General features: G+C 39.4%; 1 protein-coding gene across 1 annotated transcript in view; it reads left to right on the top strand.

The window, feature by feature from the left end:
- Window positions 1-8,526: 8,526 nt before the first annotated feature.
- Window positions 8,527-13,657, top strand: part of LOC121011672 (complement factor H-like) — a 35,020-nt gene continuing 29,889 nt past the window's right edge. Inside the window, 1 exon segment of the mRNA XM_040446291.1 lies at window positions 8,527-8,650. Coding sequence (XP_040302225.1) covers window positions 8,527-8,650 — 124 coding nt within the window.

The raw sequence follows: 13,657 nt of genomic DNA, 5'->3' as shown, positions 1-13,657 counted from the left end.
GAGAATATTCTGTCTGGTCTCCGCCATCTGGAGGGTGGGCTTACCTGGGTACAGCTTGATAGCCAGTTGAATAGACTGGGTTCAGAGACACGCAGTTACAAGCAGCTGTCTCTGTGGCTGTGCCAGCCCTCTGGGGAGTTTGTCATAAGAGGTCCCTGCCCATAAGGGACCTTTGTCATCTTAGCCTTTATTGCTTGGTAGTGATGGAAAAGTCCCATTGCAGAAGTGTCGGCCTAGTGTCACAGATTAGCATGACCGACTGGAGGCATCTCACACTTGTGGGAGACCAGAGACCTCATTTTCACTACACCATTGTTATTACTAGTGCAACAAAGGCCTTTGTTTTCTTGTGCTATTTTGGGGCACAAACTTGTGGATCATGGGGACTGCATCATCTCTGTGGTATCCAGGGATGCCTCTTGCACCCAAGGACAAAGCCTGGAAAGTTACCTCTGGGTAGTTTCATAAAAAGGCTTTTTGGTTTGAGTCACTATTGAGATTAATATGATCCTACTCATCAGAGCCAGATGATGGCTCCTTTAAATTGGGTGTATTTGAAAGAAGAAAAAATTCTTTATAGAATGTTTTCAATTGTCCTTATTAGTGTAACAGCTGGCCTTAAGGCCTCCCTTGGCAAGATGAAAAAACAGAAATTAGACTTAAGATGAAAATTAATATCCACATCTGTAAGTTCCCCTTCTCAAAATTTGGCCCTGTCTGCCTATTTAAAAATATTTTTTCAATGTTTATTTATTTTTGAGAGAGAGAGAGAGAGAGAGAGAGAGAGAGAGAGCTTGAGCAGGGGAGGGGCAGAGAGAGAGGGAGACAATCTGAAGCAGGCTCCAGCACAGAACTATCAGCACAGAGCCCAACGCGGGGCTCGAACCCACGAACCGTGAGATCATGACCTGAGCTGAAGTCAGACGCTTAACCTACTGAGCCACCCAAGGATCCCCCTACCCCTGTCTGTCTCTTTTCCCCTTCTTCTCCAGAAAGAAATTCCTGTCCATTAAAAAGCAGAGATCTTTTAAGTTATAAAGTCCTTTTACCTCTGTTTCAGAAAAGCCTGTCAAATTTAGAGAAGAATTAGAAAGATTAGTGGCCATTCATGGCACTTCCTCACAGAGAAAATAGATGACCAAAATTTCTCCTAGGCCTTCCTACAAATGATCAGTGGAAGGAAGATGTTCATGGACTGATAAAAGTGAAGGTTGAATTGTATACTCAGAAATAAGGCCTTTGTCAGAATGCTTTATACAGACTTTATAAAGATATAAATCTTTTGATTCTCATTTTAGTTAAAAATCTTCCAGATATAAAGATGCAAGTTTAGTTAAAAAGGTAGGTCAGTCTCTTAATATTCAGGCTGTAATCCAGTTCTTTGGGGATTAGAAACAACTGTTTTTGTCTTGTAGATCTCTACAAAACCAGAAATGTAACTCTAGAAACAAGTCAAAACCCACCTATCTTTACCAATCCTAAAACCTTGCCTATTCCTGTCAAAATGTTTGTAGACACTAACAAAACACCAGAATATTAGAACAAGTTGCTCTGAAATTTAAAAAGGTAAATAATAATTACTCCAAAACTAAAAAAACTTCCATTCTCTATCCCTTAAGGTTATAAATGTTATCATACCTTTGAAATGTAAACACAGCACACAATAATCTGAGACTGAAGAACACAAAAAGAGAGAGGCCTTTTAAAGTACAAACAGCTAGGGGGGAGGAGCCAAGATGGCGGAACAGCATGGAAGTTTTTTGTGTCTTGCGTCCATGAAATACAGCCAGACCAACACTAAACCATCCTGCACACCTAGAACTGATCTGAGGATTAACACAACAATATGCACAACCTGAACCACAGAATTCAGCAGGCACACAGTGTGGAGAGGTGAACTTGGGGAGAGAGAAGCTGTGGACGGCAGGGAGCTGCTTTTAAATGTGGAGAGAAGATGGACACGGGGGTGGGGTGGGGGGCAGAATATGGGAAAATCACCTCCCTGCCAAAAGCAGCTGGAGAGAAACTGGAAAATCGGAAACAGCCGCAGGGACTGAATTAAAAAGGGAGAAAGGAGAAAGGAGAGGGTTTAAATTCCATTAAGACTATAAACAGGGGGAGAGCAGAGTCTGAAACTCTGCAGCTCGATACCTGGAGGTGCTCTGGTGTGAAGGGCGAATCCCCAGGAGCAGAGTGGGGTCTGGGAGGTCCTCGGGCCGCATGGGGAGAAGCGGTTCCACTGCTGGAAGGACATTTGGTAGAGGCTGTGAGGCCACCTGGCCCCAGCAGACCCCAGAGAACAACAGCTGCTGGTGCTGGAACAAGGTTTTTAAGGGTGAAGCCTGGCGATGTGTGTTGTGATTTGCCAGAATGCCTGAAATGCTGCTGCTACACCACCTCGCGAACTTTTTCTGGGAAAGGCTGGCACCCAGCCACAGTCTCTGGGCATTGGCAGCATCACGGTGCTGTGACCTTTCCTGGGTGCGGCCGGCATTTGGCCATTGCTCGGTGAGACCGTCCGCAGAGGGGCAGAATGGGTCAAAGCCGCAGTCCCTCAGAAATAAGGGGCCAGGAGAAACAGCCACATCTGAGACAAAATTAGAGAGGGAGGTGCTGCCTGGGACTTGGTCACGGACTGTGTAAAAGCGGGGCATGGATGGAAGCTGAAGACAAAGGATGGGTGTGTGATTGCTGATTGGGGAGAACAGAGTTCTTATACTAGAGATTGGGTAGTGGGGTGATGCCATTTTCACCGCTCCCGCACATGCGCGCGTGCGCACACACACCTACAAGTGCCACAACAATCCACCCCAGTAAGCTAAGCAGCACCATCTAGTGGAAAAGGGAGCCGTTACACTAAGCCCCGCCCAACTGGGCCAACCTCAATGTTCAAGAACACAAGTCTCACCACTTGCTTAGTTTATGGACTATAAAGCGCTTCATCATTTGACTTCTAGTGGAAAATGAAGTAATTTCAGTCATATTTCAGTCTGTTAGCTGGTTCATCTATTCAATTTTCTTTCTCTTTTTTCTCTTTTTCGTTTCTTTTCTTTTTCTTGAATACAGAAAGAAAAAAATCATTTTTATTTTCAATTTTTATTAAAAATATTTTTCTTTAAATTTTTTCTACTATATTTTTTTCTTTTGTGTAATTTTTTCAAATTCTATTTTACTTCCATCATTTCATTTTAGTCTACTTCAGTGTATTCATTTTTTCAAATTTTCAAATGATTTCCTTTTTTTCTCCCCATTTTTTCTCTAATCCATGAAGCCACTTTCAACACCCAGACCAAAACACACCTAGCATCTAACATCATTTATTTGATTTTTTTTTTGGTGAGTGGGTTTGTTTTTAACTTTTTAATTTTAATATTTTTTAAATTTTAATTTTTTCTACCTCATTAATTCCTTTCTCCCTTCAAAATGACTAAACGAAGGAATTCACCCCAAAAGAAAGAGCAGGAAGAAACGACAGCCAGGGACTTAACCAACACAGATACAAGCAAGATGTCTGAACCAGAATTTAGAATCACAATAACAAGAATACCAGCTGGAGTCAAAAATAGGTTAGAATCCCTTTCTGTGGAGATAAAAGAAGTAAAAGCTACTCAGGATGAAATAAAAATGCCATAACTGAGCTCCAATCTTGAATGAAGTCTATGGCGGCAAGGATGGATGAGGCAGAGGAGAATCAGTGATATAGAGGACAAACTTACGGAGAATAATGAAGCAGAAAAAAAAGAGGGAGACTAAGGCAAAAGAGCACGATTTAAGAATTAGAGAAATCAGTGACTAATTAAAAAGGAACAACATGAGAATCATAGGGGTCCCAGAAGAGGAACAGAGAGAAATAGGGGTAGAAGGGTTATGTGAGCAAATCATAGCAGAAAACTTTCCTAACCTGGGGAAAGACACAGACATCAAAATTCAGGAAGCACAGAGGACTCCCACTAGATTCAACAAAAACCGACCATCAACAAGGCTATCAGAGTCAAATTCACAAAATACTCAGGCAAGGAGAGAATCATGAGAGCAGGAAGGGAAAAAAAGTCCCTAACCTACAAGGGAAGACAGATCAGGTTTGGAGCAGACCTATCCACAGAAACTTGGCAGGCCAGAAAGGAGTGGCAGGATATATTCAGTGTGCCGAATCAGAAAACTATGCAGCCAAGAATTCTTTATCCATCAAGGCTGTCATTCAAAATAGAAGGAGAGAGAAAAAGTTTTCCAGACAAACAAAAATTAAAGGAGTTTGTGACCACTAAACCAGCCCTGCAAGAAATATTAAGGGGGACTCTCTGAGAGGAAAAAAGATGAAAAACAAACAAACAAACAAAGACCAAAAGCAACAAAGACTAGAAAGGACCGAAGAACACCACCAGAAACTCCAACTCTACAAGAAACATAATGGCAGTAAATTCATATCTTTCACTACTCACTCTAAACATCAATGGACTCAATGCTCCAATCAAAAGACACAGGGTAACAGAATGGATAAAAAAACAAATCCATCTGTATGCTGTTTACAAGAGACCCACTATAGACCCAAAGACACCTTCAGATTGAAAGTAGGGGATGGAGAACCATCTATCATGCTAATGGTCAACAAAAGAAAGCCAGAGTAGGGGCACCTGGGTGGCACAGTCGGTTAAGCGTCCGACTTCAGCCAGGTCACGATCTCGCGGTCCGTGAGTTCGAGCCCCACGTCAGGCTCTGGGCTGATGGCTCAGAGCCTGGAGCCTGTTTCCGATTCTGTGTCTCCCTCTCTCTCTGCCCCTCCCCCGTTCATGCTCTGTCTCTCTCTGTCCCAAAAATAAATAAATAAAGATAAAAAAAAAAATAAAAAAAAAAAAAAAAAAGAAAGCCAGAGTAGCCATACTTATATCAGACAATCTAGACTTTAAATAAAGACTGTATCAAGAGATGAAGAAGGGAATTATATCATAATCAAGGGGTCTATCCACCAAGAAGACCTAACAATTGTAAACATTTATGCACCAAATGTGAAACACCCAAATATATAAACCAACTAATCACAAACATAAAGAAACTCATTGATAGTAATACCACAATAGTAGGAACTTCAACACCCCACTCACAACAATGGACAGATCATCTAATCAAAAAATCAACAAGGAAACAATGGCTTTGAATGACACACCAGATCAGATGGACTTAACAGGTATATTCAGAACATTTCATCCTAAAGCAGCGGAATATACATTCTTCTCCAGTGCACATGGACCGTCCTCCAGAATAGACCACATACTGGGACACAAATCAGCCCTCAACAAGTACAAAAAGATCGAGATCATACCGTGCATATTTTCGGACCACAATGCTATGAAACTCGAAATCATCCACAAGAAAAAATTTGGAAAGGTAACAAATACTTGGAGACTAAAGAACATCCTACTAAAGAATGAATGGGCTAACGAAGAAGTTAAAGAGGAAATTAAAAAGTTCATGGAAGCCAATGAAAATGATAACACCACAACCCAAAACCTCTGGGATGCAGGAAAAGTGGTCATAAGAGGAAAGTATATAGCAATCCAGGCCTTCCTAAAGAAGGAAGAAAGATCTCAGATACACAACCTAACCTTATGTCTTAAAGAGCTGGAAAAAGAACAGCAAATAAAACTCAAAACCAGCAGAAGACAGGAAATAATAAAGATTAGAGCAGAAATTAATGCTATCGAAACAAAAAAAAACAAACCCCAAACAGTAGAACAGATCAATGAAACCAGGAACTGGTTCTTTGAAAGAATTAACAAAATTGATAAACTACTAGCCAGTTTGATCAAAAAGAAAAAGGAAAGGACCCAAATAAAAAACATCAAGAATGAAAGAAGAGAGATCACAACCAACACAGCAGCAATAATAAGAGAATATTATGAGCAATTATATGCCAATAAAATGGGCAATCTGGAAGAAATGGACAAATTCCTAGAAACATACACCACCAAAACTGAAACAGGAAGAAACAAAAAATTTGAACAGACCCATAACCAGTAAAGAAATCGAATTAGTAATCAAAAATCTCCCAACAAACAAGAGTCCAGGGCCAGATGGCTTTCCAGGGGGAATTCTACCAAACATTTAAGGAAGAGTTAACACTTATTCTCTTGAAGCTGTTCCAAAAAATAGAAATGGAAGGAAAACTTCCAGACTCTTTCTATGAAGCCAGCATTACCTCGATTCCAAAACCAGACAGAGACCCCACTAAAAAGGAGAACTATAGACCAATTTCCCTGATGAACATGGATGCAAAAATCCTCAACAAGATATTAGCCAACCGGATCCAACAATACATTACAAAAATTATTCACCATGACCAAGTGGGATTTATACCTGGGATGCCAGGCTTGTTCAGTATCTGGAAAACAATCAATGTGATTCACCACATCAATAAAAGAAAGGGCAAGAACCATATGATCCTCTCAATAGATGCAGAGAAAGAATTTGACAAAATACAGCATCCTTTCTTGATAAAAACTCTCAAGAAAGTAGGGATAGCAGGAGCATACGTTGGGATCATAAAAGCTGTATATGAATGACCCAATGCTAATATCATCCTCAATGGAGAAAAACTGAGAGCTTTCCCCCTAAGGTCAGGAACAAGACAGGGATGTCCACTCTCGCCACTGTTATTCAACATAGTACTGGAAATCTTAGCCTCTGCAGTCAGACAACACAAGGAAGTAAAAGCATCCACATTGGCCAGGAGGAGGTCAAATTTCACTCTTTGCAGATAACATGATACTCTATATGGAAAACCTAAAAGATTCCACCAAAAACCTGCTAGAACTGATTCATGAATTCAGCAAAGTTGCAGGGTATAAAATCAATGCACAGAAATCGGTTGCATTCATATACACCAACAATGAAGCAACAGAAAGAGAAATCAAGGAGTTGATTCCATTTATAATTGCACCAAAAACCATAAAATACCTAGGAATAAATCTAACCAAAGAGGTGAAAAATCTATACACTGAGAACTATAAAAAACTTATGAAAGAAATTGAAGAAGACACAAGAAAATGGAAAAAGATCCCATTCTCTTGGATAGGAAGAACAAATATTGTTAAAATGTTGATACTACCCAAAGCAATCTACATATTCAATGCAATCCCTATCAAAGTAACACGAGCATTCTTCACAGAGCTAGAACAAATAATCCTATTTCTAGAAAGTCCTTCTAGAGGTCTGACCTTTAACTGGCCGTGGTCAGTGCTCACATACACTTACCATCATCAGCTGCGTTCCTGGGCATCAGTGGCCAGGTGAGCAAGGCTCCCAGGTGTCCCTTTATCGGCTGGAGGTTGCCATGGCCAGCTTGCTCAACCCAGCTCAGGGGAAGCAGCCCAGATGACTACTGAAGGGCCTCAGTAGGAATATGCCCCTTTGTATAGGTTAAGTCTTAGGATCAAGTAGATGCGAGTAAGACCAAGACTCTGCTCCCGTGACCCAGGCTCTTGGTGCCCTTCCTGGTCAGGTCCTTGGCTCCCTTGATCTGTGCCATGGCGTGGGCACAGTAACAGGGAACACACTGGAAAGCTGGCCAGGGGCAGACCCATCCCTTCAAACCTGTGGAACCCTGGCCAGTCCCAACCACCTGCAGATCTGAAGGCATGGAGGGAAGACCCAAATCACTTTGAGAGGCCAGCTCCAAAAATGAGACTCTTGTGGACCTGTAGCCTGATGGGCTCATGGACTCAACAGGGAATAAGGACTCCTAGGTGTCTCCTAACGGACTGATACCCTGTCCTTGAGGACTAGCTGTCTGTCAAATGGGAGCTAAAAAGTCAGTGCTGGTCTTCTCCCAAAACGAGGTCACACAGGTATCCCTGATTATATGATACCCTAGTCAGCCCTCCCAACACAGTCCTGCAAAAGCAATCCTGTAACCTTGAGCCCTGCCTTCATAGGCATATGCCCACTTTGCAGGTTAGGGTTTTGAGCAAGACAAATGCCTTGTGTCTCCATGATTCCGCTCCTGTGACTGATCTTTCCGATCTATTGTCTGTTCCACATCCCAAGTGATTACTGATCTGCTCTGAACACCCATGGCAGTATGTACCCCTTCAGCTTGCCTTAGGGATTGGGGCCTCTAGCACTTTAGGCCTGGGGTGACCCACAACCACCTGTGTATTTGCCATTGTAGCTGGTCCCCATCCCTTAAAAATCACCCTGAGACTGCTTCTGCTAATTTGCTATAGTCAGTGCCCATTTGAACTTGCAGCCTAATAGAGTCTCCACCTTTTCCAGTAACTGGCTCTCCCTGGTGTCTCTTTTTAGATGACACCCTGGCCAGTCCTTGTGGCCCCATGCTAGCAAGACCAGCCTGTGCTGAGCAGCACCCTGTTCCCGGTCCTGAGCTACCCTGAACTACTGGGCAGATGCATGCACAGTGTGCAACCTTAAATCCTGCCTTAGGCAGTGGGGCTTTCTAGGCCCAACCACCTCATGATCTCCAGAGTGGAGGGGCCCATCCCCTGAAAATCACCTTGAGGTGGCAGCTACAAAATGATGACAGTCTGTCCCCATTTGGACTCGCTGCCTGATGTAGATCTAGGCTTCTCCAGCAGCCAGGGCTTCCAGTGGTCTCTTACTGGTCAACATTCTGACCAGCCCACCTTACCCAGCCCTGGCAAGTCAGTTGAGTTCCTTCTAGATCTGTTGTCAGGAGAAATGGAGGATATTGGGTAGGTTAGTGCTTAGAATTGAGCAGATGCCTGTTTCCTCATTAGTTTTCTCTTTTCTAGTAATATCATATTTTAGATTATAATTTTGTGTTTGAAAACAATTTTTTTTATAGCATAGGATCATATCCTAAAAAATGACAAATATAACCAGGCAGAAATTTATGTGGTATTTTTCCTGAGGGGAAATCATTATATGTTTCAGAGTAAATTGGGCCATAAGTAAAGGTGGCTCGAGGCACATTAGTTATAGAATATATAAATACTAAGAATTTGCTTTAACCCTTTTACTAGATACTGAGTAGTGAATGCAATGAAGTATTGTGAAACTACTGAGGGGAATTATTTAGGGATTTTTGTATAACTCTTTGAACTTTGTTATTTAACTGGATGGCAACAATTAACTAGTTTCACTGTAATGCACTTACATTCAGGGTCTCACTTGCTAACTGCTAATGAAGTAGATTTACAACCCCAAACAACTCAACTGGAAAACTGTATTAATTTATCATTGAGAATATCTAATATGTGATTACTAGTCAATGTCATTCTCATCTTGTGGGTTTCTTGCTCTCATGGACAAGGTAAGTTGAAACAGTTTTCAACATTCAGCTTCCCTCTTAAATATAACTGTCTGCTTTCATGTGGGTATATTTTTGATTGGATTGACAGGCAAGAATAGTCTGAATTGTTAGTTAGTACTAAAGAATACGTTTGTGTAAAAATTGTTACATATTCACCTAAGGGTAACGTAAAAAATATGTTTTCTGTTTTCTGAGTTCTACAGTGTGAAAGGCCAGTTAACATTGATTATGGAGATCTGTAGATATGTTCATGGAAACTTAACTAGAAAATAAGACACAAACAAGCTGGATTGTAACTTCAAAATGTATCTGGGATTCTTATATATAATACAAGGAAACTTTGGGAAGTGACAGATACCCTCATAATCTCATATGTGATGATGGTTTTATATGTCAAACCTCATCAAGTTGTGCATTTTAAATACATACAGTAATTTAAAATATTATTCTATTTCAATTATACCTCAATTCATCTGCTAAAACTCCAGGAACATTGCCATCAGTTTAATATTTTATTTTATTTTTCAGCGTTTATTTATTTTTGGGACAGAGAGAGACAGAGCATGAACAGGGGAGGGGCAGAGAGAGAGGGAGACACAGAACCAGAAACAGGCTCCAGGCTCTGAGCCATCAGCCCAGAGCCTGACGCGGGGCTCGAACTCCCGGACCGCGAGATCGTGACCTGGCTGAAGTCGGACGCTTAACCGACTGCGCCACCCAGGCGCCCCTCAGTTTAATATTTTAGTAAAGTTAGCTATGTGTAGTAGGTGTATCTCTTTTAATAAAATGTAGAGTGTATTCTTAATTTCCAGTGTAATGCCCACACATTTTAATTCGTTTTCTGAGACCATTGGCAACTGTTGAAAATAAAAGAAAATTTAAAATCATTTCTATTACTAAAATGATAAATTCTTCATGTGGTTTTTTTAAAAGTCTGTCATTTTCTTTTGTTATCCAGTCTTCTATTTCCAAGCTACTGTAAATGAAACCTCTAATGAGCTTATGGTACCTCATTAAATACCAGGTACAAGCAGACTATACATCACTGAGCATTCTTCATTTCATAATTTGTTGCATGCTGGGTTTTGTATGTTAGTTAAATCTATATTTGGGAAATTTCCTTCATTATCAACAACAATGAAAAACAACACAATAAAGCTTCCTGTCCAGTCCTAAGTGTTTCAATGAAAAGTACCCCAGTTCACCAGTAGGGAGGGCTCTATCATCAGTGTGCTTGCTGACCAGCTGGGAAGATGTGTCATTTGATGGTCTTTTCCTCCTGACTCCCAACTGTCTGTTAAATGCTCTGATCCCCTAGATCATATTAGAATTGGCATTAAAAGGATATTTCTAGGGTTGCCTGAGTGGCTCAGTCGGTTGAGCGTCTGACTCTTGATTCGGCTCGGGTCACAATCCCAGGGTTGGGGGATCGAACCCCATGTTGGGGTCTGCACTGACAGTGAAGAGCCTGCTTGGGATTCTCTCTCTTCGTCTGTCCTTTCCTCACTTGCCAGCTCATGTGCGTGCACTCTCTCTCTCTCTCTCAAAATAAATAAATAAACATTTCTTAAAAGAGGATATTTCTAGACAAGAGAAATAGCAGAGGAAAGGGAATATGCAGACATGAAAGTTAAATGTAAAACCTGAACAAACCTTTACCCCACATTCCAGTTGAAAACTAATCTTGTTTTAGGAGCTAGTGAATTCTTTCTAAAAGGGGTCTTTGAGCTAAATGTCCTACACATTTATGCTGCACCTATGTTTGCATAGGTGTTCCATTAAAGAGGTTGGAAAGGGAAAGAAATCCATGACCATGCCCCACAGCACTTTACTTAAAAAAGAAAAACATTTAATAAGGAGTAAATCTATGTGAGGTAAGAGTTTTCACCTTCCTTTTTTTAATTTGGTGTCTAGAGATTTAACTTTCTTATGAGAACAACTATACATTTGAGATAATGCGAGTACTATTCTTCCTGGCTGGTAGGTGCTTCACCATCGCAGATTTCTTAGGACAGCCTAGTCTTCCATCTGATAGATATAGAAAACCATACCTCTTTTAAAAAATTAAAATTCACAGAGCTTTAAATTAAAATTTCACAGAGATTAGTCATTTGTGCTTCGTGACTCATTCTCATCATGTTTGTGTCATTTGTGTGGCTGATTTTCAATTTTTAAAAATATGAAGTTAATAACTATTAATAATGTGTAAACTCGCTTAAACAAATTAGCCAAAGTGAAAGCTAGAACCCCTACAAAAATTCCCCTATTGTTAATTATATGGTGACTCATGAATCACCTTCTCCTCCCCTTCACTTGGAGTAAACACCACCCAGTATTTCCTAGTCATTATTTCCTTGTTTTCTCTCTATACACCATGCTTGCCTCTGCATATATTCCTAGAAAGTCTATTTTATTTTAATTCTTTTTAATTTTATCAAGGTGGGTTCATCCAGTATGCACATTTTGGAGCATCAGTTTTTACAAGTGATATTTGTTACATTCCGAAGTATCACCTGCATTTTAATGCAGCATTACAGGAGTTGTTTGTCTGTATATCATCTACAAAGCAATGCACTTCTAAAGCCAAAAAAAATTAGTTGTTGATATAAAAGGTATTTCTCAGAAAAACACTTACACAATGTTATATATCTATTATATCTCAATAGAGCTCAAAAAAGAAATCTTAACATTAAATTATTTAAAAAATAGCACAAAGGAAGTCAAAGATCATCAATAAAGTTAATTCTAAATTTTAAGCTAATGTATATTGTTTTGTGACGTTTCAAATCACCAAAGGTAAAAAGAACATTCTTAGAACTCAAATAACCATGTTATCTACAAAAAACAGCTCACAAAAACTAAAAACTTCCCTAACATATACAATAGAAGACAATTAGTGAGGATTCAAAAAGATCTATTACATTTAGAAATATACCACATTCAGGAATAGGAAGGCACAACATTATAAGGCTATGAATTTTTTATAAATTATGAAGTTTAAAGGTAATTCTAAATGAAAATAAATAAGGCTATTAAAAGGAACTTGATAAGTTGATTTAAAAGGTATATGGAAGATCAAAGACTTACCCCCTTCCCAAGAGACAAATAAGGAAAAAAGATTCAGATGAAAGCCCACGAGCAGTTTTCTATACTTATGACAAATAATAGCTTACATTCTATCCTGTGATCTATCCTGTAGAATGTGCATGTGAGCTGAGAAGGATGTGTATTCTGTTTCTGTTGGATAAAATGCTCCCTGTTTGTTTATAAATTCCATCTGGTCTAAAATGTAGTTTAAGTCCAATGTTTCCTTATTGACTTTCAATCTAGATTATCTATCCATTGTTGATAATGCAATACTGATGTTCCCTGCTATTAGTGTATGGATTATATCTCCCTTCAGATTTATTTGTAATGCTTAGTGTATTTAGGTGCTACAATGTTGGGTGCATATATATTTACTATTATATATCTTCTTGATGAGTTGAAGACTCATTCTTATCATTGATGATAAAACTCATTCTTAATCATTCTTATTACATGATCACCTGCTTTGTTTCTTATACTGTTTTTTTTTAAAGTTTATTTATTTTGAGAGAGACAGAGAGAAAGAGAGGGAGAGAGAAAGAGAGAGAATGAGCAGGGGAGGGGCAGAGAAAGAGGGGGACAGAGGATCCAAGGCAGGGTCTGTGCTGACAGCAGAAAGCCTGATGCAGGGCTTGAACTCATGAACTATGAAATCATGACCTAAGCTGAAGTCAGGCACCCCTCTTGTACTATTTTTAAGTTAAAGTCTGTATTATCTGATATAAGTATAGATACCCTTGCTTGTTTTTGGATTTTACTGGTATAGAATATCTTCTTCCATTCCTACACCTTGATTCTATGTGTATTGATAAAGTTGAAGTGGGTGTCCTGTAGGCAGTATATTCCACTGCCTTTTCTATAGCATATACATATACACCACTCTATGCCTTTTCATTGGAAAATTAATCCATTTATAGTTAAAATAATTATTTATAGGTAAGGATTTATCAATGTCATCTTATTAATTGTTTTGGGGTGGTTTGCAGTTCCCTTATTCCTTTCTTCCTCTCTTACTGTTTTCCTCTGTGGATTAATAATTTTTCACCTTGGTATCTTTTGAATCCTTTCTATCTTTTGTATATCTACTGTAGGTTTTTGCTTTGTGGTTACCATAAGCCTGCTTCAAATATCTTATAGATATAACACTGTATTTTATACTAATGACAATTTAGCTTCTATTGTGTATAAAAATTCTACCCTTTACTCATCCCAATATTATATGTTTTTCATGTCAAAATTTCTTTTTATATTTTGTATCATTAAGTATTGCAGGTATACCTATTT

This window comes from Herpailurus yagouaroundi, unplaced genomic scaffold (genome assembly GCF_014898765.1).
Source record: "Herpailurus yagouaroundi ecotype Mexico unplaced genomic scaffold, PumYag 195, whole genome shotgun sequence".
Classification (NCBI taxonomy): domain Eukaryota; kingdom Metazoa; phylum Chordata; class Mammalia; order Carnivora; family Felidae; genus Herpailurus; species Herpailurus yagouaroundi.
Note: the sequence above shows the minus strand (reverse complement) of the source record. Positions and strands in the feature narration are given on the sequence as shown.